The sequence below is a fragment of the Chelonia mydas genome, chromosome 2, assembly GCF_015237465.2.
Source record: "Chelonia mydas isolate rCheMyd1 chromosome 2, rCheMyd1.pri.v2, whole genome shotgun sequence".
Taxonomy (NCBI): Eukaryota; Metazoa; Chordata; order Testudines; family Cheloniidae; genus Chelonia; species Chelonia mydas.
This window is the reverse complement of record NC_057850.1, coordinates 47,411,363-47,433,773: the sequence shown is the minus strand read 5'-3', so window position 1 is coordinate 47,433,773 and position 22,411 is coordinate 47,411,363. Positions and strand designations below refer to the sequence as shown.

The window sequence follows — 22,411 nt, the reverse complement described above, 5'->3', positions numbered from 1 at the left end:
GTTAAAAATTTGGCAGTTTAACTGCCTGAAGATTCAGTCTGTACTGAGCATGTTCCTTCCCCTCACAGTGTGTGTGTGACTGGACTTTGCATGCTGTATCCTGGGGCTGCAGTGACTGTTTCGGGCCTCTGTGATGCTGGGCACCAGAAATTAGCGAAGAGACTCTCTTGGGGTCTCAGTGCTGCACCTGCTGGTGCCCAAGCAGCAAGGAGGAGGAAGGTGCCTGATTTAGAATGCAAAGGAGTGAAATGAGACATGCTGGAAGCAGTTGGAGACAGTGGGGGGTGGTTTGGGAAAAGGTCTGGGGGCATACAGGTGTGGATGGGGGAGGACAGGAGCTTGGCTGGGGTGGTGTGGGGAAAAAGACAGGCTTTGGGTTGGAGGATGGGCAGAAGGCTAATCAGTAGAGCACACTCCCCCCCCCTCCCCCCCCCCCCCGCTCTAGAATCTGGAATGGAACTCAGGAGTCCAAGTCTCTGCATTCCTCTGCTGTTAGCAAATAGTTGTGAAACCCAGTGGCAGAGCGTTATCCCCTATCTAAATACTCAACCAACCATTCACTTTGTTAGCTCAAGTGGTAGAGTTCTGTGTTGTGGATCTAAAGTTTCAAATGTTGCTCACCCAAGCTGGGGGTCAATATATTTCCTGTGATGAATTTTTTTAGAACATGAAAACATTAAGCAACCACTGGAAAGCCTGTGCAATTTTAATTTGGACCCTCTGGGCGTATTCACTATGATAGGCTTTAATTATGTGATCACATACTATTTTTTCCACAGGACTTCTGCCTCATTCAATGTTTGTGGTGGTGTAGTGTGAGGTTGTTGGAGTCTGATGTCACTTTTGCAGGTGGGGGACCGTGTACTCTTTGTGGTAATAAGGCCCACCACCTCGGCCGAAGGGGAGAAGTCACTGAACCCAGGTGCAAGGGAGTGCTTGACACAATAAATGAAAAAACCAGGGAGAGGAATGAAAGTTAAAGGTTTAAAAGTCCAGGATGCAGAGGGGGACTGTAGTGGTGCAGGCGGCCCACTCCAGCAGGGGGTGGGGTAGAAGCAGCCAGGGAGGCTGTGGAGACCTGCAGCTAATTAGGGTGAGGCTTGTTAGGAGCCAGCTGGTGGGACAGCCCAGATCTAAGGAGCTACCCAACAGAGTAGAGGGGAGTCTCTCCCTGACAAGCAAGGGAGAAGGACTGGCTCCCTGGGATAGCACCTGAGATAGAGCGGTGCTGGGCAGGCTCAGGGGAGTGGAGGGGGATCTCTGGCCTGTTACCTGCTAGGCTGCAGGCCCCTGCCAGAAAGGGCCACAGGGAAGCGGCCCAGGGATCATAGGCAGACAAGGGGAGAGAAGGCGGGCAGAGAGGCTGGAGCTAGAGGGTCCCAGGGTTGGGACCCAGAGGAGCGGGTGGGAGGGCCTCAGTCTGCCCCCTTGCACTGCACCTGGCTGTGGAGGTGCATAGTCAATACAGACTGCAACTTGCCCCTGAAGTGAGGGACTAGACCAGGAATCTCAAACTCAAATCACCAGGAGGGCCACACGAGGACTAGTACATTGGCCCAAGGGCTGCATCACTGACACCCTGCTGCCCCTGGCCCTACCCCCCACTCCACCCCTTCCAGGGAGAGCAACCCAGCAGCCGCTGGAACCTTCAGACTGGTGACCAGAATTCAGCACCTTCGTTAGGTGGCAACAAGTTCCACCACTTGGTGTGAGTGGTACACAGGGCTGAGTAAGCGGATGGTGTGATACTTTCCCTCCCCAGGACCAAATGCTTCAACTGCCTGATTCTCAAAAACCAAAACCCTTTCTCACACCTCACTGGGTACAAAAGGTCCCAGACAAATGTTAGTCATATTTTTTTTTAGTACAAAAAAACTAAACATATGATACACTGAATTTTGAGTCAAAACCAGGGTTTTTGTACTGGATGGGCATGATGCGCAAAAGCGGAGGTGTACAGTGGGGAACATAATCAAATAGGTTAAATCTAAGGTCCCCCTGAGACATGTACAAGCTTTTGTCAGTGCTTCTCCAGTTCTTTTATTCAGTGGACCATTCTCAAAGCCCTTCACAATTCTGTTCTCTTCATTATCCATTTTTGCCTCTTCATCATTGTGCTTCTTCCAGCTCCTTCCTCCTCGCAAGCACCAAGGTCATGAGAGGCTCATGCTTAATGCTTTCTTCCACACCATGCCTAGAAATGTCCTTCCTGATGCATGTAAGGCTATTAGTTTCTTCCCTCCCCTCACTTTGAGAGGGCCACGGACAGTAAGCTACCATATGATGACAGAGCTGTGGGAAAATTAGTATTTACTCAATTTTATACACATTTTATATCTGATTGTTTCTCTTCCATACTTCATATACTGTAGGTTTTCTTAGGCCTGTGTGCCCACATGCATCAGCAGAGATAACATCTATGTCTGTCCATGCAGCACCTAGCCAAATATTAAATGAAATTTCCCCACTATATTCTGAGAACAATGAGTCATTCTGCAGAGCACAGTTTGAGAACAGTTTCTTGCTGTTCAGTATATCTTTTTATAGAAATTACATTCTTCTACAGTTTACATCATATGTATCTAGTAGTTGAAAACAGCTTTTTAGTAAAGATATACAGTGGTAAGGTGACATTAAGTTCAATTTTAATAACAGCCACAGTAGAACAAGCGCTGGGTATTTTGTCCTGTGCTTTAGTCACATTTAATGTAGTTTCTTCTTAATAGTTTAGTTCTTGTCATATAGAATTGAGTAATTCCACAGCTTCTTTTTGTACCTAAATTTTAAAAAAATGTGGTGGTGAACAAAACAATACTATTATTTACAGGCTTTCCTATAGCACTTATGCCCATAGTATCCAAGGGCCTCACAATTCCCCTGTAAGACAAGTGTTTTCTTAAAGATGTAGAAACCAGGGTATAGAAGTTGAGTGATTTACTCAGTATCATACTGGACCCCCTCATAGCACAACCATGAATGGAACTTCGACCTCTGCTGATTCCCGGCCTAGTCCCTTACCTGCAGTACTTCCTCTCTAAACATTCATTTACTATACACTAACTCTCTTCATTGTATTTAAGTCAAATGCACAACAGCAGAAACAATTAGCACTTACTTATAGGAACTGCCATAATAAAACAGCACCAGGTGGATCTGTTATCCCATCACTGACAGTAACTAAGTCAGACGTTTCAGAGCCAACGAACAGCTAATGTGCAAGTTTGTGAGGTCAGCTGTGTTTCTAGGACTCAGGGCCTGCCACTCCATCATTCAATATTTTAGTAACCCTGGCTATAAGAAGCTAGACTTACACTAGTAGTTGCTTGCAGCATTACATGGTCATGTGGCAATTTGTTGCGCACTGTGGAATAAACTGTGTTCACAACTTTTAACTTCTGAGTCTGACATTTCTCCCAGTCTCTATTCACGCCTAAGTTAATGGTATCTCGTTTGCAAATTAATTCCAGTTCAGCAGTTTCTTGTTGGAGTCTGTTTTTGAAGCTTTTCTGTTGCAAAACTGCCACCATTAAGTCTGCTACTGAGTGACGAGAGAGGCTGAAGTGTTCTCCCACTGGTTTTTGAATGTTATGATTCCTGATATCAGATGTGTGTCCATTTATTCTTAACTTGGGCTTGAATAGAGACTGGGAGTGGCTGGGTCATTACACAAATTGAATCTATTTCCCCATGTTAAGTATCTTCACACCTTCTTGTCAACTGTCTGAAATGGGCCATCTTGATTATCTACAAAAGTTTTTTTTCTCCTGCTGATAATAGCTCATCTTAATTAATTAGCCTCTTAGAGTTGGTATGGCAATTTCCACCTTTTCATGTTCTCTGTATGTATATCTATCTTCTTACTATATGTTCCATTCTATGCATCTGATGAAGTGGGCTGTAGCCCACGAAAGCTTATGCTCAAATAAATTTGTTAGTCTCTAAGGTGCCACAAGTACTCCTGTTCTTTTTATTGAAATGTCAGTGCTTCCTCAGATGACATAGGGACAACAGGTCCTGAGTGCCGTGACTCAGGTTAGAGACAAATAAGCTTATCTAGACACAGTAGGCTCTCCCTGCAGATACCAGCTAAGTACTAAACAAGACTCATTATATATCAGAGACAGAGAGCCTCCAGTAGAAAAGGAAATTTGTTTTTTGCTTGTAAATTAGATTTCTGCAAGAGGCTCCCTGTTCAAAATGCCCCACTACTTGGTTGTTCTGTGATGAATCCTGTTTGCACAGTTAAGTGAATGTAGCTTTACAGTTCTCGGTAGCTGTCGTGGGTTTTTGGGTGGGAGGAGGGGAGTGCGGGAAGGATATGTCTATTTTTAAAGACGAGTTTGCTAGATAAGACGCTGCCTGGAGCCCTGAGGAGATAATCCTGTTATCAGAATTATCTTTCGTAGCTGAACACTTTTATGTATACCTACTGGTAGTACGTTCTCTGACAAACTCTTGAATCCTAGTGTCTCTTCAGCTCCAACAAAAACTTGGGTATTTATAATAGAACAGGTTTCAGAGTAACAGCCGTGTTAGTCTGTATTCGCAAAAAGAAAAGGAGTACTTGTGGCACCTTAGAGACTAACCAATTTATTTGAGCATAAGCATAGGACAGTAAGGTTGGACAAGTTTTAATACCATAAAATCTCATTTTTTTCATTTTAATAGATTACTGGGTCGGAGAGGCAAAGATTCAGAGAAATGTGGTTATTAACGCATTACGATTCGTTGGTGCCTGAATGGGATCCAAAAGTAGTTCCAGAACTACAATTTAGTCAAATTATTTTTACAGATGTTCAGCCACCAAAGTGCCATGCATGCTGGTTTCCACATACTTACATTGACAGTTCTTATATTACTTTTCCTACCTGTTTATCCTCCTCTGTATGTGCCGGATAATCCCTGGTTTTTGTTAGCCACAAGAGGGCCATCTTTTTGTTTTTTAACTTCAAGTATGTCTTCCCCAAAAGCAGCAAGTTTTTGCTGTAGAAGTTTGGATCAGCTGTATAAAGTGACAGAAGAGTGAAAGATATTTTTGCCTCATTATATTGATTTTAGACAAAAAGCAATTGTGCACTGGTTTGAGACATTCTTTCTCGCTTTAAATGAGAACTGTAGTGAGCATGGCATACAATCCAGACCACTATATATTGTGAATTGCTGAAATATTTACACTTTCAAACTACTTAATGCAGTTATATTTTTGGCTCAAAGAGGAGCAAACCGTTGACACTGGGACAAATGTAAAGTTTTCATTTGCTGTGCTGGGCCCTGCGTACTCTGGTGCCCAACAGACCCAAATTCTGCAGCCATTTCAGTTAATTGTCATTGATATGCAAATTAATGTCTGTGCAGTGTCTATTTGGGCCATAGACTTTACAACATAAGCTTTCTGGGCAGAAAGTGTTTTCTCCAAGTATCATACAGGGAGGGAATAATAATGACATTCAACAAATTACAGTAGATTCTGCTTATTCATAACTTCTTGGTTCTCAGCAAAAAGTCTCTATTATCCAGAGGTTGCCAATAAATGGAAGGCAGGTTTGCAGGGCTGCAGCCAGAGCAAGGAGTACTGGGATTGCTTCTCTGGCTGGAGCCCCACAAACCTGCCGGCTGGGCTGCAGCCAGGGTAGGAAGCACCAAGACATGCATGGTACCTCTCCCCTGCAGCCCGGCACACTTGCCTGTGGCTGGGAGGGGAGGCTGAGGGCAGGGTTTGTAAGGCTGCAGCCTGGGAAGGAATTGCTGAGCCCATGATCCCACTGCCATGCCAGGGCGCAGGCTGCAGAGCACAGAGAGGCAGAGTGCAGCCCTGTGGGCCCCTGGTGCTCCCGCTCCTCATGGAAAGCCCCAGCAAGAGGGCCGCAGCCCTCCTCCCCTCCCAGTTGCAGGCATGTTTGTGGGGCTGCCTCCAGGGAAGGCATGTCAACAAGTTGTTAATAAGAGGCATCCCTGTGACCAATATCCAAATCCTATCAAAATTAACATCAGTGGGACAGAATTGGTTCTCAGCCAAATGTTGCTATTAACCAGATATTGTTAATATCGGGATTGCTATTAAGAGGCATCCACTGTAGGCACCTTTCCTCTAACGGGCAAACATCACCTTATAAAATGGGGAAATAGGTAGAAAGGGTTAGCTTGCCTAAGATCACACAGCAAGTCAGCAGCAGGCTTTGGAATAGAACCAGGATGTTCTTCTTCAGTTCCCTGTTCTAACCACCAGACCTGCTGCCTGCCTTATTCTTACTTTCATCAAAAAGTCACTTCATATTTGCCAGGCTTCCTTTTTAAAAGTTTAAAAATTCTCCTCATTCTTATTTTTCTTTGACAAGGCCCAAATTTCAAAACTGAACTCCATAGCTGCAAGTACAAGTTTTGCTTATTTGAGGTCAATGATGTTTGCTGACATACCTATACCTTTTTCAGACAATGAGCCTTTCCGTGAGCTTGAATTAATAAAAAGCAACTCAAAGGGAAAAACCTAAGATGCCATGTATCAAACATGCAGTACTGAATGATATGCTTCTTCCTACTGATTATAAACATATGATAGGGACCCACACACAGTAAATTACATGGGCATGTAATTTAACTTTGTCAGACTACTACATAAATCCTTGTTTGTGTCATGCAAATCCAAAAAAACACGCTCACATTCTGCATTTCAGCTTCTCTACATCCTCTTTTTTGTCTTCGTCCTGTCTCTCTGTTCTGTTTCTGCACTAAGGGGAATTCAGTCAGTTTCCTGTGCTTGGTCTTTTAAATGGACAAGAGCCAGGAGGCAGTAACAGGGAGATTTATCCAGAACGAGGACAGCATAACAACAAGAACTATCACAAGACTACTCAGATCTTCTCTCAGAGCTGGAGTTGGACTTCAGCTGTGGTAAGGTGAGGGTGAGACACACAATTCAGCAACTTCTAAGTACCTTCCCTCCTGCAGGTCTTAGCATCTGCACACAAAGTTAAACTGAATAGACAGCTAGGGTACCTCTATACTGCAATATAAATCCAGGGTTCAAACTCAGGCTTAAACCTAACCCACCTTCTGTCTACACACAGATCGTGCTAACCCAACGCTTGGATCGAGGGTCCCAAGAACCCATGGGGGTGAGGGTCCAAACCTGAGTCAAGCCAGGACTCAGGGTTCAAGCCAACCCTATTGCTTTGCTACATGGATGCAGCCCCACTGGACTCATGGTTTGGGAGTCTGCCAACAGTATCCCGCAATCCCATGAGCTCACTTTCTTTGTCCTCTGGACAGTCAAGTTTTCCCACACTGGACCATGAACAAAGGGCCAGAGTGGCCACATTTTGGGATGGTGCTAGGAAGGCTGGAATATGGGCAGCTGGACTCCGGCCCACACAGGTTAGGACCCAGGGATCAACAATTCCTAGCCTGGGGTTATAAATCTGTATAGACACTCAAGCCCTAGGTTAACAAAGCCAAGGTCTGACACCGAGTTCTACTAACCCTGAGCTTACATTGCGGTGCAGACAGACCCTTGGAGAGGGGAGACAAGTTACAGGCTAACTGGCTAAAATGGCAGGTCAAACAGTAGAGAAACAGAAGATAAAGCTTATCTTTTAAGCATTCTAACAGGCACCAACCTTAACACAGGACAGAGTTTCCCTCAATTACTTAAAAACAACCAAATTCTCTTTATAGCCAGCTCTTGGTATTTTCTTGCTAAAATTGTGCATCCACCATCACATTGTCCTGCCTGTACTAACTCTCTCACAGGCTTCTAATTCAGTGCTTTATCTATAATCTATTTTAGGGGTTTCTGCTGCTGCCCATCACTGTAGTATTAATGTGTTCTACGTAAGATAGCAATAGTGGAGTCTCTAGTGGTTCTGGCTTGCCTCTCTTTTGGGGGTAAAAAGCCTCTGTGGGATATTTTCGTTTTGTTTAAGTTGGTTGGCTGATTTTTCTCAGGGATATTTTTAATTTTGAGGGGGGGTATTTTAGTTAAATGGGGGTGTCAGTGTCCTGTCATGCTAGCTGTGGTGGAAAGACGTTTTCAAAGAAGCCCCAGATTAAATTAGCTGCAGCTGGGCAAGCTACAATTCAGCAGCTGCTAGTCAGGTTGTACTGGGTAAATCATTCCCTCTCGGGGCCCAGCCACTGTTTCTCCACGTCAGGTGTGGGGGGAATTCAAAAAGATTTCCTTTTGTCACGAGACTCTCTTTGTTCCCAGTTGTATTTAAGCTGACCCTTAAGCAAGGAAAGGAAAAGTTTTCATTCAGCTTCTGGTAATTCAGCAATGCAATTCCTAATTCACTTCATGCACAAGTAGAGCTGGTCAAAAAAGAAGACTTTTTACTGATTTTTTCCCCCCAAGCAGCTCTACTCATGAGTAAGAAGGAAAAACTGTCTGAACTGGTTCTCTGCTTTTTCAAATGTTGCCCACTGGAAAGGCCGTATAGAACTGGAAATACTGCATTGCTACAAGTGGCATGCACACATTTCACTATATAGTTCATTTTTAGAAACAGTTCAATCAAATTGAAGGCTAATGAATAACTTTGCAATTGGTTAAAATCCTCACATCATAATTCACCACAGCTCTGCTGCACAAGGGCGGGGAGGGGGAAGAGCTTGCCATATAACTTAGGTCTAATGAGCTGAGTGGTGTGGCCAGGGACCTTGAACCTATGTTTCAACAGTACATATGCTACTACATCTTTAACCCCTGGGAATTTGCTTGCTTGTTTTGGATCACCGAGGGCAAGAGACTCATTCTACTACAAACAAACTATACAAAAATTACCTTCTTCAGCCTTGTGAAAGTAACTTAGGGCCTGGAAAAGATAAGGGTCTAAGTTAGTATTGCAATGTTGAATGACTTTAAATCCACAGAATCAATTTATTCCTGAGAACACCCACCTGTACAAGAAGGCTGTTTTTTTTTTAAATTGAGATACTGTTGGTTATCTATTGTCAACAGAACACAGAGACAAAGAGCCTTATAATATATATTTAACTACCACAAAGTTGGACTGTAGCTAATGTAATGCCAATATTTAAAAAGGGCTCTAGAGGGGATCCTGACAATTACAGTACCGGGCAAATTAGTTGAAACCATAGTAAAGAATAAAATTGTCAGACACACAGAAAAACAAACAGTTGCGCAAAAGTCAACATAGTTTCTGTAAAGGGAAATCATGTCTTACTAATTTGTTAAGAGTTCTTTGAAGGGGTCAACAAACATGTGGACAAGGGGGATCCAGTGGACATAGTATACTTAGATTTCCAGAAAGCCTTTGACAAGATCCTTCACCAAAGGCTCTTATGTAAATTAAGTTGTCATGGGATAAGAGGGAAGATCCTTTCATGGATTGAGAACTGGTTAAAAGACAGGGAACGAAGAGTAGGAATGGATGGTAAATTTTCAGAATGGAGAGGAATAACTAGTGGTGTTCCCCAATGATCAGTCCTAGGACCAATCCTATTCAACTTATTCACAAATGATCTGGAGAAAGGAGTAAACAGTTAAGTGGCAAAGTTTGCAGATGATACTAAACTGCTCAAGACAGTTAAGACCAAAGCAGACTGTGAAGAACTTCAAAAAGATCTCACAAAACTAAGTGATTGGGCAACAAAATGGCAAATGAAATTTAATGTGGATAAATGTAAAGTAATGCACATTGGAAAAAATAACCCCAACTATACATACAATATGATGGGGCTAATTTAGCTACAACTAATCAGGAGAAAGATCTTGGAGTCATTATGGATAGTTCTCTTAAGACGTCCACGCAGTGTGCAGCGGCAATCAAAAAAGCAAACAGGATGTTAGGAATCATCAAAAAGGGATCGAGAATAAGATGGAGAGTATCTTATTGCCCTTATATAAATCCATGGTACGCCCACATCTTGAATACTGCGTACGGATGTGGTCCCCTCATCTCAAAAAAAAATATACTGGCATTAGAAAAGGTTCAGAGAAGGGTAACTAAAATGATTAGGGGTTTACAACAGGTCCCATATTAGGAAAGATTAAAGAGGCTAGGACTTTTCAGCTTGGAAAAGAGGAGACTAAGGGGGAATATGATAGAGGTACATAAAATCATGAGTGGTGTGAAGAAAGTGAATAAGGAAAAGTTATTTACTTGTTCCCATAATATAAGAACTAGGAGCCAGCAAATGAAATTAATGGGCAGCAGGTTCAAAACAAACAGCAGGTTTAAAACAAACAAAAGGAAGTTCTTCTTCACACAGCGCACAGTCAACCTGTGGAACTCCTTGCCTAAGGAGGTTGTGAAGAGAACTGGGTTTAAAAGAGAACTGTATAAATTCATGGAGATTAAGTCCATTAATGGCTATTAGCCAGAATGGGTAAGGAATGGTGTCCCTAGCCTCTGTTGTCAGAGTGTGGAGATCACTTAATCATTACCTGTTAGGTTCACTCCCTCTGGGGCACCTGGCATTGGCCACTGGCGGTAGACAGGATACTGGGCTGGATGAACCTTTGGTCTGACCTAGTATGGCCGTTCTTATGTCCTGAGATCAGTCATAAGAACATCTGAAAAAATATATTCTAGATCGGGGCGGGCAAACTTTTTGGCAGGAGGGCCACATCTGGGTGAGGAAATTATATGCAGGGCCATGAATGTAGGGCTGGGGCAAGGGTTGGGGTGCAAGATGCAGGAAAAGGCTCAGGGCAAGGGGCTGGAGTGTAGGAGGGGTGCAGCAGGGGGCTCAGGGCAGGGGTTGGGGTGCAGGAGGGGTTCTGGGTGTGGGCTCTGGCCCAGCGCCGCTTACCTCAAGCGGCTCTGGGGTGGCAGCAGCGTGCAGCGGGGCTAAGGCAGACTCCCTGCCTGCCCTGGCCCCAAGCCATTCCCAGAAGTGGCCAGCATGTCCGGCAGTGGCTCCTGGGGGTGGGGTGGGGTGGGGTGGGGCAGGGCAGGCAGCTCCGCTGCATGCGGCCCTCACCTGCAGATACCAGCCCCGAAGCTCCCATTGGCCGCCGTTCCCCGTTCCTGGCCAATGGGAGCTGTGGGGTGCAGTGACTGCCACCCTCTCCCCCAGGGGCCGCAAGTACATGGTGCCGGCCGCTTCCAGGAGCGGCACAGGGCCAGGGCAAGCAGGGAGCCTGCCTTAGCCCCTCTGCGCCACGGGGCTGGCAATCCCGTGGGCCGGATTGAAAACCCTGACGGGCCGGATCCGGCCTGCGGGATGTAGTTGGCCCTCCCCTGTTCTAGATGTATATTTGTTTTTAAAGTCACCACTCAGAACAATGCTTTTAAAAGTACCAAGTTGACAGCATTGAAGACCAAAGTCCTCCGTACACATACAACAGGATCAACACTGATAGTGACCATACAAGCTTCTCCACCCTATCACACTCCCGTGCTCCAACCCTAATGGTTTGAGAATAATTCTGTCTACACATCCATTTATTCCTTGGCTTAGCACCTCACCACAACTTCTGTTGGCACTAATTATTACCTTGTTAGACTGAACCACTATCTCATTTAATAAACAGCCATCACATACTAAGTACGTTTGCTCATTGTTAATGACCTACAGGGAAAGTACTTCTAAAAACTGTTTTTGAAAAAGCTGCTAAGCATCCACAAAACGCTCTTTGTGCTGCTGTTGCAGAAATCTATTTTCAGCAACATGCTGACATCAGTGAGGGTGGGGTTGACGTTGAAACATACTTAACACTCTATTCATTTTTAAAGCACTACAAAACCCAGTGCCTGGTTTTGCAGAATTCAGCAATACTATGAAATCCTGGTTAACATTTTGGATTTATTCTTCTGAGGAGTGAGATTTAGTGGCCACTTTATAAGCTTCATTTTCAGTTGCAAAAGCCTATTTGCTTTTCCAATTAGAACTCAAGCAACAAAAATTAGCTTTCTGCAAGGCAGCAAATCTCTTGCAGCTGCTTTCCTAGTGCTTTTTTTTTGGGGGGTGGGGGGTGGGGAGGGAGGAGACAGTATTTAGTAGAGGTTACGGCCTAAATTCTGCCTGTTCCAACAGAAAACCTGAACACAGCTGCAGGAATTTAGATTTGTTTACTAAGAGCAAGGCCTGATAGGGTTTTCAAAACTGAATTATTCAACTAAAAATGTAATACATTTTGTGTGATTTAATAGTTTTTTGGGGATCCCTAAGCTAACTCTGACCAAAGTTATATAGTTGAATAGAAAAAAAAAAGCTAGCCACAGATACTTTCTGGTTGGATTAGGCTGAAAACAATTCTGCCACCACTATACTAAGTACAAGAGGGCTTGTCTGTATGAATACTTAGTCCACAGCAAACCGGGGAGCAAATCTACCTTGTACTAACCTGCCACATACTGTCTGTGTGGACACTTGCTGTGTATGAAAAATTCCCTTTGATCTACCCCACTTTGAAATTGAAGTAGGCAACTTCTAGTGCAGGGCCGCACGCTCCACACAGACGCGTAGGGCATCTCAGGCAAGTGTAAGGTGTATTTATATTCCAGCTTGTCGCACACTCTTTGTGTGGGCAAGCCCTTACACAGCAGGCAACGTGCTCTAGTACTTAAAAGCTCCAGGAGTTAGGAGAACTGTGATGTAGTCCTGGTTATGACACAGACTTCCCGTGTGGCCTCGGGCAAGTCACAAACTCTCCGGACCTCAGTTTCTTCATACATTAAAAAAAAAAAAAAAAAAATGGTAGGAGAGAAATAATACTGGTTCTGAGATCTTATTAAGACGGGCACCTTTACATGTGTATAATAAAATATGATATAAAAAACAAAAATCACATGACCGTGGAGGACAAAGATACCTCAAGTTCAATCTGGAGGAAAACTCAAGTAGTTAAAGAGAAAATATTTGCTTATGAAAAATGACAAAATCAGAGGGAAGTATTTTATTTTCATAGAAGGAAATGAAAATAAAAATAAAAATACTAAGTATCATGTCAAATAATATGTAGGTGTTCAGATATCATGCTGAAGAGAGCTGCATTGGAACCTAGCCAGACAATTATCTGTGGTCTGTCCTAATGGTAATGTGTCTCTGAGTATGCACCACTTTATGTGCTATGTGGAGGTTTGGGGGTTAATTCTCAGCTGCCCCTTGTATGTATCTCTCATTAAATCATCCACATTTGAGAGAAGGTGGTTCAATAGATTAATGAACTAAGATAACTCCTTTTTACTGTATGTCATCAATGGAAAATAAATTGGAGGCTCTCACCGTAGTCTCTGCATGTATTTCTTATTGACCTAATATCAAGCTTTCAGAGCCCCACAATCCAAAAGGATATTTGTTAGAAAATAATGTCATTAGTCACTTTGTGACTGTTCTAGGCAAGGCCTGACTTGAGAAGAAACAAATTAATGTTTGTTTTTTTCACATGGAATCTTGCATATTTCTAACAAGTCGACTTCATCAGCTCCAAATCTATATTTAATCCATCAGTACAATTTTGTATATGACTGCATCTGTATTGTTCAGCATTCTGAGCACTTCTGGAAGGTGAGCTTTATTAGTACAATTATTACTAGTACGTTAGTGCACGGGTGGGCAAACTATGGCCTGCAGGTCAGATCTGGCCCCTTAGGGCTTTGAATCCGGCCTGTGAATTTGCCACCCCCGTGTTGCCGTGGGCCCCAGGCTGCTCCGGGAAGCGGCCGGCACCACGTCCCTGCGGCTCCTGGGGAAAGGGGGGCAGAGGACTCCACGCACTGCTCTTGCCTGTGGGTACCTCCCCCGAAGCTCCCATTGGCCGGGAACGGGGAACCTTGGCCAATGGGAGTTTCGGGGGAGGTACCCATAGGAGCGCAGAGCCCTCTGCGCCCCCTCCCCAGGGCCTGCAGGGACATGGTGCCGGCTGCTTCCCAGAGCAGCGGGGGGACCGGGGCCGGAGCAGGCAGGCAGGGAGCCTGTCCTGGCCTTGGTGCGCGCTGCTGCCACACCGGAGCCGCTCCAGGTAAGTGGTGCCGGGCTGGAGCCCGCACCCCGAACCCCTCCTGCACCCCAACTCCCTGCCCTGAGCCCCCTGCCGCACCCTTCCTGCACCCCAACCCTCTGCCCCGAACCCCCGCCACACCCCAACCCTGAGGCCCCGCCACACCCTGCACCCCAACCTCCTGCCCTGAGCCACCTCCTGCACTCCTCACCACTCCCTGCACCACTGCCCTGAGACCCCTCCCACACTGTGCACCCCCTCCTGCACCCCAATCCCCTTCCTTGAGCCCCCCCCGCACTCCATGCCCCAACCCCTTGCCCTGAGCCCCTTCCTGCACACCGCAGCCCCTCCCACACCCCAACCCTACATTCATGGCCCTACAAGCAATTTCCCCACCCCGATGTGGCCCTCAGGCCAAAAAATTTGCCCTCCCCTGTATTAGTGGCATCTCATTTTTGCTAAGAAAAGTCTATGGGGAACAAGTATTTGCATATAGTACCTCTTCATAGGTGGAGGTTGGTGGTGTTGCAAATAGCATTGCCGCTATTTTGCTTTGGTACCATGGCATTTCAGCAAATGCGTAACACCTGGAGCAAATGCAAAAAGGTTTTATATATTTCACATGTCTCCTTTATTTTGAGGTTCATACTTTTTGGGAAATGTCAAAGTTTGTCATCCTGCCAAGAACCCACAATTGTGAATAACTGCAATGATATTATTTGGTCTTTGAATGAGTAATCACAATAAGATACTTAAATTAAAAATAAATTGAAACAATTGTTGTAGAAGACATAACCACTCTGCTAAAGAAGTTTAGCGCCTCCATCGCTGCTAATCGCTACTGCATAATAAAGATAAAAACCCAACTTTTAGCACAAAGTTTACAATATAGCCTATAGCTTGATTTTACTGAGAAAAATCAAGTAGTTAAAGCTATCACGCCATCCAGATCCAGACTTATGGCTTTTACTACAGTAATTTAACCATATACTGTATGCATTTGAAAATTCTTGTAATAACCATATAAAACTGAATGTCAGCCTGACCTAAACATTAGCTTGCTCCTCTTGATTACTTAATTAAAAAAACCCCAAAACAATAGTACTCTTGAGAGCCTATATGTTCTACAGCCATGAGTACAGGACTACGAGTCAAACTCCTGAGTTCTAATCCTGGCTCCGCCAGTTGATTAAGTCCCTGTTCCTTACCTCACTTTCCCCATTTGCAGAATGGAAATAGTCATTACTTGCCCATGGGGAAGCTGTAACGATTAACATTTGTAAAGTGTTTTAAACATGTAAAGTGCAGCATATGTAATATTGATAAAGTTTGTAACACCATATTCCAGAAACACATCTGACACGATTAGCCTTGATTTGTTAAGAAAACAATGTTTGAAATTCCTCATATGAACATGCAGCCTGATTTCTGGGGGAGGGGGAGGGAACAGGTGTGGTAAAGGTCTAGAAACTTATTTAAGCCTGAGTGTTGGAAAGTAGACACCCAAATGGGGTACAGTAGCAAAGCCTTGGTAGAATGCTGTTGGCAAACATTTGTGATGCCAGTGCAGGATGAAAGAGAAGGGGAGCGAGAGGAAGGAACTGATCCAATAATTTACTGAGATTTTTAATCCCAATGTGATAGGAATGTAGGGACTCCCAACTCTCAGAACAAAAATGATACAATTCGGCAGTACTTCACTACCCAAGTAGTGACACACAATTCCCTCTTCTCAGCTTTTCCCTACAGTTTTCCTGGGTCAACTGAGTCGGGCTCAGGGGGCTCACGCTGGGCAATCCCTACCACTTCTAGATGTCTGAATGACAAGAGGCTGCCTCAGAGCTGGCCTGCTGGCAACAGTTGCTGCCTCCGCTCCCAGAAAAATAAGTTCTCAGACTACTCCAGGAAGTCAGACTACTTTGGAGCTAGTGGTGCAGACAGGCTGTAACTTAGGAAAGGCAAGCAGGGAAAGATCATAAAAAACTTAGGGTGGAAAGCCGGAGCTTGTTAGGTTCCCAAGGGAGACCAGAAATAAGCCTTTGCAAGGAACAATTGGTGGGCTTGGCACTGATTCTACAAATCCCATCTTATCTTCTTCACTTTCATCATCTTCTGTGGGTACGTCTACACAGAAAAATAAAAAAACAAACCCAAGACTCAGGAGCCTGGGTCAACTGACTCAGGTTTGTGGGGCTCATGCGGTGGGACTAAAAATAGCACTGTAGATATTCCTGTTCAGGCTGGAGCCTGGACTTTGAGACACTGTAACAGGGGTGAATCTCAGATCCCAGTCTCCCACTCCAGCAGAAATGTCTATACTGGTATTTTTAGTTCAGTAGCGTGAGCCTAAGTCAGCTGACCCAGGCTGTGACTCACGCTCGCTGGTGGGTTTTTTCACTGTAGACATACTATGGCATTCTAAAGATTTCTTGTACAGTGCTGAAGTGGCTTTGGGCTCTCTGAGAGATCTAGAAAAAGGAGGAAGCGCTGCATCTGGACTCAAAACATGCCACAAGCTTTCAATATTGTGTGAGAACATTTCAGAAAAAGCACTGACACAATGGGAATAGGGAAAGGGAGCCCCCATGTGGCTATACAGGTCACAGCTGGCCCAGATTTTTCTGGTAGAATGGATTTTTTCTGTCTCCTGTGTTTCTCAGGCTAGCTCTCTCTCTCTCTTTCCTTCACAGCTTCTCTCTCTTATGCTTTCCTCTGACTGATGCATCTAGTGTACACACACTCACTGACAGAGAAAAGGTGCCAGGTGTCCAGCCAAGGTGCTTCTGCACAACACGTGGTGTTTGTACTAAAGTTAAATTCCCAGCTCTTCACCTCCCATTCATCAATGATGGGCAGTGACAATCAGATTGATTCTCATTCCTTCTACATTTTCAGACTCATATTAATGCTAAAATAAATAAAAATTCAGAGAGTTCTTAAAAATGTAATAGCATATTTAGATAGCATGACAATGTACGTTTTTTGTTTCAGAATATCAATCCGTTCTATCTGCCCTCACATCAATCTTCGCAAGCACCTTAATTCATAGCATACATTTAAATTTTAAATTCTGTCTCTTTTGAAGTCAATGGCAAAAGGCACTATGAGTTTGACACTCCCAACACCTCTGAGGCAGACACTCAGAAACACTCTATTAAATAGTGTCCTCAATTTCTGGTGCCTGCTGTGAAAATAAACTGAAGACTGCAACTTATTCTTCTGCATTCCAATGAACTAGAACTAAAACAAGGTCACTGAGCAGTTAGTTTCACCTTCTGAGTTATATTAAAACTTGGATGGCCAGAGTCTTTCAAATAACTCAGGACAACTTTCAAAAGATTTTCATGAGTGGATTTCAAGTCATTTAGCTGCTCTACGCATTTCTGCAAGTCATTTAACATTGCTCAAACATTTTATATTCCACCTACAAATAAAAGTGCTAGAGGCTTTTCTTTTTTGTCACAGGCTAACTCTGGTTTGAAGAAATTATCAGTCTTACCAAATGCCCATAAGGTGAATTGAGGTAGCATCTTTAGGATTCAGTTCAATGGCTTTCTAGCAAAAAAAAGAGGAGATGTAAAAGATTGTTTCACCAGATCTGGCTTAAGAACACCAAAAAATGCACCCATAGTTGTCTCCTTCTATTTCATCAGTGTGAAATGCAAACAACCGCAGGGAGGTACAGTATTTGTTATTCACAATCTAATCTGAGCTCCTTATCTTTATGTCTAAAAAGCCTTTTTTCAAGTGTTTGATCATGTCAGTACGTTCAGGTTTTGATACAGCTTCTGACAGCAAGTAAAATCATGTGATGCCTCAGCAGGTCTTTATTGTGCTGTATTTTCTCCAATATTTGTCCTTCAGTAGCTACAATCTCCACTGAAAGAGCCCATGATGACACTCAGCAGCCAAAGACCATTCTAAGATGATATACTCACTTTGCAATAGCAAAGGTCAAGCCTATATATACACTCTACTTGTTTCAGAAGCTCATATAGGGTTCAACAGTCCTCACCTTCCATTTAGAGATTTTTTTATCTTACTGGAAAGCAACTGAAGAACACAATACCCACAGCTACACAAAGATATATTTTTCATGTGACCTGCATACTTGTCTGCTAGCACTCAGGTCATGACCCACAGCAGCAGGGCATCTCAGGCACCCAGAGTTACAGGAAAGGCGGTGACACAACCCCTCGCTGATCTGGATTGCATCCCAGAACGTGACAGACATCACTAGGTGCCTCTGGAAGATGAACAGTAGGAACTTGCTGCAACTTTTAGAAAGAAGTGGCGTACTAGCACATGCTTCTGACAGCAGCATACCCAGTAACTGATTTGAGGGAGCAGGATACAGATAGCTGGCAGACTACACTACTTTGGGCGTGGAGGTTTTACAACTAACTGAACACAAGGAGGGATCTTAGCCTGCTCCCTGCATACAGGCTGGCATGGAAAGATGCTTCTTATGGCCTTACCTCCTCTCCTAGCCCAAGTGCAACAAGCAGGTAAGACTAGCCTTTAATTAACCAACTGAAAACATTCTCTGTGCCAAGGCTCTGATGCAATTTACTGCAGGACTGTATTTTATCACCTCTCATTGCATGTGCATATGAGCCACTGAGAAAGTTATTAAGGGGACGCAGGCAAAAGAGTTGTTGATTAAGTTTCAATTGCTGGGCTAATTTTGCCCTCATTTATCTATTTTTTTTAACCCACACTGACACTTCTGGTGCCTGAGGATCAGTTTGCAGGTTGCTGAGAAAACTGGTATGACTGGAAGATCAGACACAGAATTGCAATTGTCCACCCCAGAAAACAGCTGGTGACCCACCCTTCTGGGGGCTGTTACCCAGCATGTGAAAACCATTGTTCTAAAATGAAATATATTGACACTATCATACTAAAAATGCTTATTTACAATACCTGGAAGTGTTCTTTGATAACATACGCATTTGCAATTTTAGTCTTGATTCCTTCATAATCTCCAACATCACTGATGCAGATTGCATACCACTAAATTCAAAACAAAACAGGTCATTAAAAGAATATTTAATAGCGCTAATTAAAATACAATTATTGTCACCAAGTGATCAGAACAATATTACTCACATTTTAAAAAAAAGTATTTATTAAAGTGTTGATTAATTAGCACTATTGGTTGCTTATGAGAACTGTAATTATAATGGATAATTTTAATGGTGTGAAGAACATTCCCTCATCACAGCTGACCACAGTCATGGGAGGAGCCAGGGCCTCACTATCACTAATTTGCACTGCAGCAACACTGATTGTACTTAGTTACTCCTCTCCTAACGTCTGGGTCTGGGCTACTGAGGAGAGAAGAACAGGAGAAGAAAAGGAGGGCAGACCCAGGAACCCTTGGAATTTGCAGCAGAGTCACTACCATGGCACAGAGGCAACAGAATGGATCTGTGATGCACTTTCCAGGCTGATAAAGAGGGAATAGTTCAGGCATCAAGACCTCTGACCAATCATCTGCCTCTGTGGTCCTGTAGACAGAGCTAACCAACAGTCATTTTCTACATATGAGAGTTTGATTTAATCTGCAAGAATCCAAGTGCTGGTCCTCTTAGAAAGCGGTCATCAAATTCTCCTGGGTCTCAACTGAAAAACTAACAAATTGTGCATTGAAGAAAGCAGCATACAAGTTTGCCAGATAACCTTATAGCTGTAAAGGTTACAGCAAAATCACAGTCACTCCTGTTTCTACTGACAGATGTCAGGATAGTGGATAGCAACATTTCAATTAAATTACTTTGACTGGCTCACCTTGTGTACTGCAAAATTTGACTCATTTTTCTCCAGTGCCTTCTTTGCATATTCAAGAGCTTCATAAACCAGTTGCTTTTTCTCCTCTGCAGAGGTGCTACTGAGTTGGGCTAGATCACGTGAGGCCCGTGCTAGACGCCATAGTATCTCCGCATCCTCACTAGTTATAAACATAACAGAAATATTAATTATTAAAACTTGTCTTGTCTACAAAGCAAGTGCAGGTCTAAAATCAATCACTTACTACACTGCTCAGCTTAGCACTAAGGTAATATTGTACTATGTGCAATTCTAAACCACATGCAACGAAAAGCTGAGATCTCAGTCACAAATACGAGATCTCAGTCACAGCAGATTTGCTGAAGAAACTTTGGCAACACTTTTGATCTGTGAAGCAATAATCCTATTGGCGCCATAGGAAGCAGCTTTTCTTTTTTTTTAAATTGATGCAAAATTCACATATACCACCTTTAAGCTAAAGAGACAGGAAGGAAAATAAAGAAAGCAACATTTACTTCTGACCTAGACTATATGTTTTCCAATATTCAGTTGGTTTCAGCAGCGAATGCAGTATTATGTATCAACCATATTGCTATAGGTTTTGTACTATAAGCACTTGCAAAAGTTCAAAATAAAAATGTTTCAGAGCTTCATTAAAAACTCTCAGTGGAAAGACTGTGTCAAATAAACAGTCTCCTACCTTGTTAGAACTCAAAACACTGCAGCCCTGGACAAGTGAAACTGACTAAAACCAAGAGCGAAAACAACAAATACAAAGAATGAAAATTAAAGTTGGATTTTTTTTCATTTTTATTCTAAGAGCCTGGTACTTATATGGCTCCATGAGCTGCACATACAACCTTTAAAACCTGCTCACCTCAGAACAGCAGTATTTACCCTTCTTATAACTACTCAGATTCAAAATATGCACTTTAATTACAGTAGTATGCACTTAACGGTTTAAGTAAACAAATATACAATCTGTACAATTATCTTTAAAACCTAACATAACCTGTTCCTTGCTGGCCTTCCCTTTTCCTAACTCAGGCCATCCAAAATGTAGCTGTCAAGATTATCCTCCATTCTGACCATGTTACCCCACCTACCTGAGTATCTACTCTAGCTTCCCCTGTTCTTTGTATCAGCTTTGCAATTAGATGCTATGCTTTCAAAAGCTTCCAAAAGTCCACTCTGCCTATGTCTTCTCTTATGCCCACCCACCCATCCCCTTCTACTCTCTACTGTCACTGTGCACTTCATCTCAAACTGTTCTCCATCTCCTTTACCCACTAGCCTGTGTGCTGCCTTTCATGCTGCCTCAAATTCTTATAACACTCCCCTCACCTCCTTCATGCCATTCATCCCTTTCTTTAAAAAGATTCTTAAAAACCTGTTCCAGGAAGCATTCAAACTTAGTATCACTCATTACTTTGGATTGCTGTGTTGCATTGTACAGGCTGTGACTTTAGACTATAAATTGCTTGAAGAGAACTCTATTATGTTAGACACCATGCACTTATTGTGAAGTGTCCTGTTCACTGGTGATACTATACAAATAATAGTGCATACTGATTATGTGATTCTTGTTCGCTTTCTAATTGTGCTCATTGTTGTGCATGCTCCTGACTTCTCTGAAGCCCCAGTTTTCCAAAGGTCTGAAGTCCCCCGACCCCAATACATAATATGACCATTTTTAAGAAATTAGAAAATTATATGGGAAAAAAACCTGTTTCAACCCCAGTGACAACTGGTCACTTCACACTTATTTCCTGATGTTGATACTTGCACACGTCAAAGAGGTCAAAAGCAAAGTGAGAGCGAATGTTACAGATCAGTTTTTATACATATAAGGAGTTAATAGTTATCTTAGTAACTGCTACAAGTCAACCTCCTGACGACACCCTAGTAGATAAATACCCAGAAGAAATATTTTAAACACACAAAAGGAACCTACCAGATACCTTTGAAGACATATTACATTATAATAAACATGGTAACCTTTCATACCTATTATTGTTCTTATTCAGCTACTCTCCAAATCTATCATTATTTCCCTACAATTGAACAGCACTGCAGGCAGTAACAGACTCTTCCTAAGCATGTGACCTCACAATGAGCCTGCTCATTTAATAGTGGGTTCCTAGTTAACTTCAGTGAGCACTGGATACAATGGGAGCATGTGATAATATAAAAGGTGGGAAACAGCACAGATTGAAAATATAAGAAACAATTTATAAGAGAAGGAATAACATACAATAATTTAAGAACAAGACAGATGTCCTGTTCAGCTTATTCAACCAACTCTGATGCAACCTTCATAGTTTCCTGGAATGCCAGCCATATTCTGTGAAACATCAGATTGGGACTATGTAAAAGTATAGGTGATGTCTTTAATGAGAAAAAGATGTGTACCTTTTATTTTTGTAAATTTCTTAATCACTATCTAAAAACAGAATTCTGGCACCGACTCTGCTACTCTGAGTATGGAGAGTAATGATTCCCCTTATAGGTGTTACCAATAACTAAATAGGAAAAATCCTCTCTAGCACAGCCAAATGACAAACATTAGAAAGGCTTTATTAGTTACTTTCAATTTAAAGTGCTATGTCACCTGACTGCATATACCCAGATTTGTATTGTGCCATTGGTGTTGATTGCATTTTACAAAGATAACAGTATTAATGAGTTTGTTAGTTAAATACAATTCCTCTGTTT

The 22,411-nt window shown here is 43.0% G+C and overlaps 1 protein-coding gene across 3 annotated transcripts in view; it reads right to left on the bottom strand.

The window, feature by feature from the left end:
- Nucleotides 1-1,845: 1,845 nt before the first annotated feature.
- Nucleotides 1,846-22,411, bottom strand: part of RMDN1 (regulator of microtubule dynamics 1) — a 30,905-nt gene continuing 10,339 nt past the window's right edge. For 2 of the 3 annotated variants that reach the window (XM_007052916.4, XM_043539394.1), the window contains exons 4-10: nt 19,697-19,856; nt 18,830-18,919; nt 17,403-17,458; nt 14,403-14,490; nt 8,777-8,807; nt 4,869-5,002; nt 1,846-2,776 (exon numbers count right to left, since the gene is read on the bottom strand). In XM_007052916.4, the coding sequence (XP_007052978.2) occupies nt 2,738-2,776; nt 4,869-5,002; nt 8,777-8,807; nt 14,403-14,490; nt 17,403-17,458; nt 18,830-18,919; nt 19,697-19,856 (598 nt within the window). In that variant the 3' untranslated portion in view covers nt 1,846-2,737. The remainder of the gene's footprint in view (nt 2,777-4,868; nt 5,003-8,776; nt 8,808-14,402; nt 14,491-17,402; nt 17,459-18,829; nt 18,920-19,696; nt 19,857-22,411) is intronic. The other variant, XM_043539392.1, reaches the window with a different exon arrangement.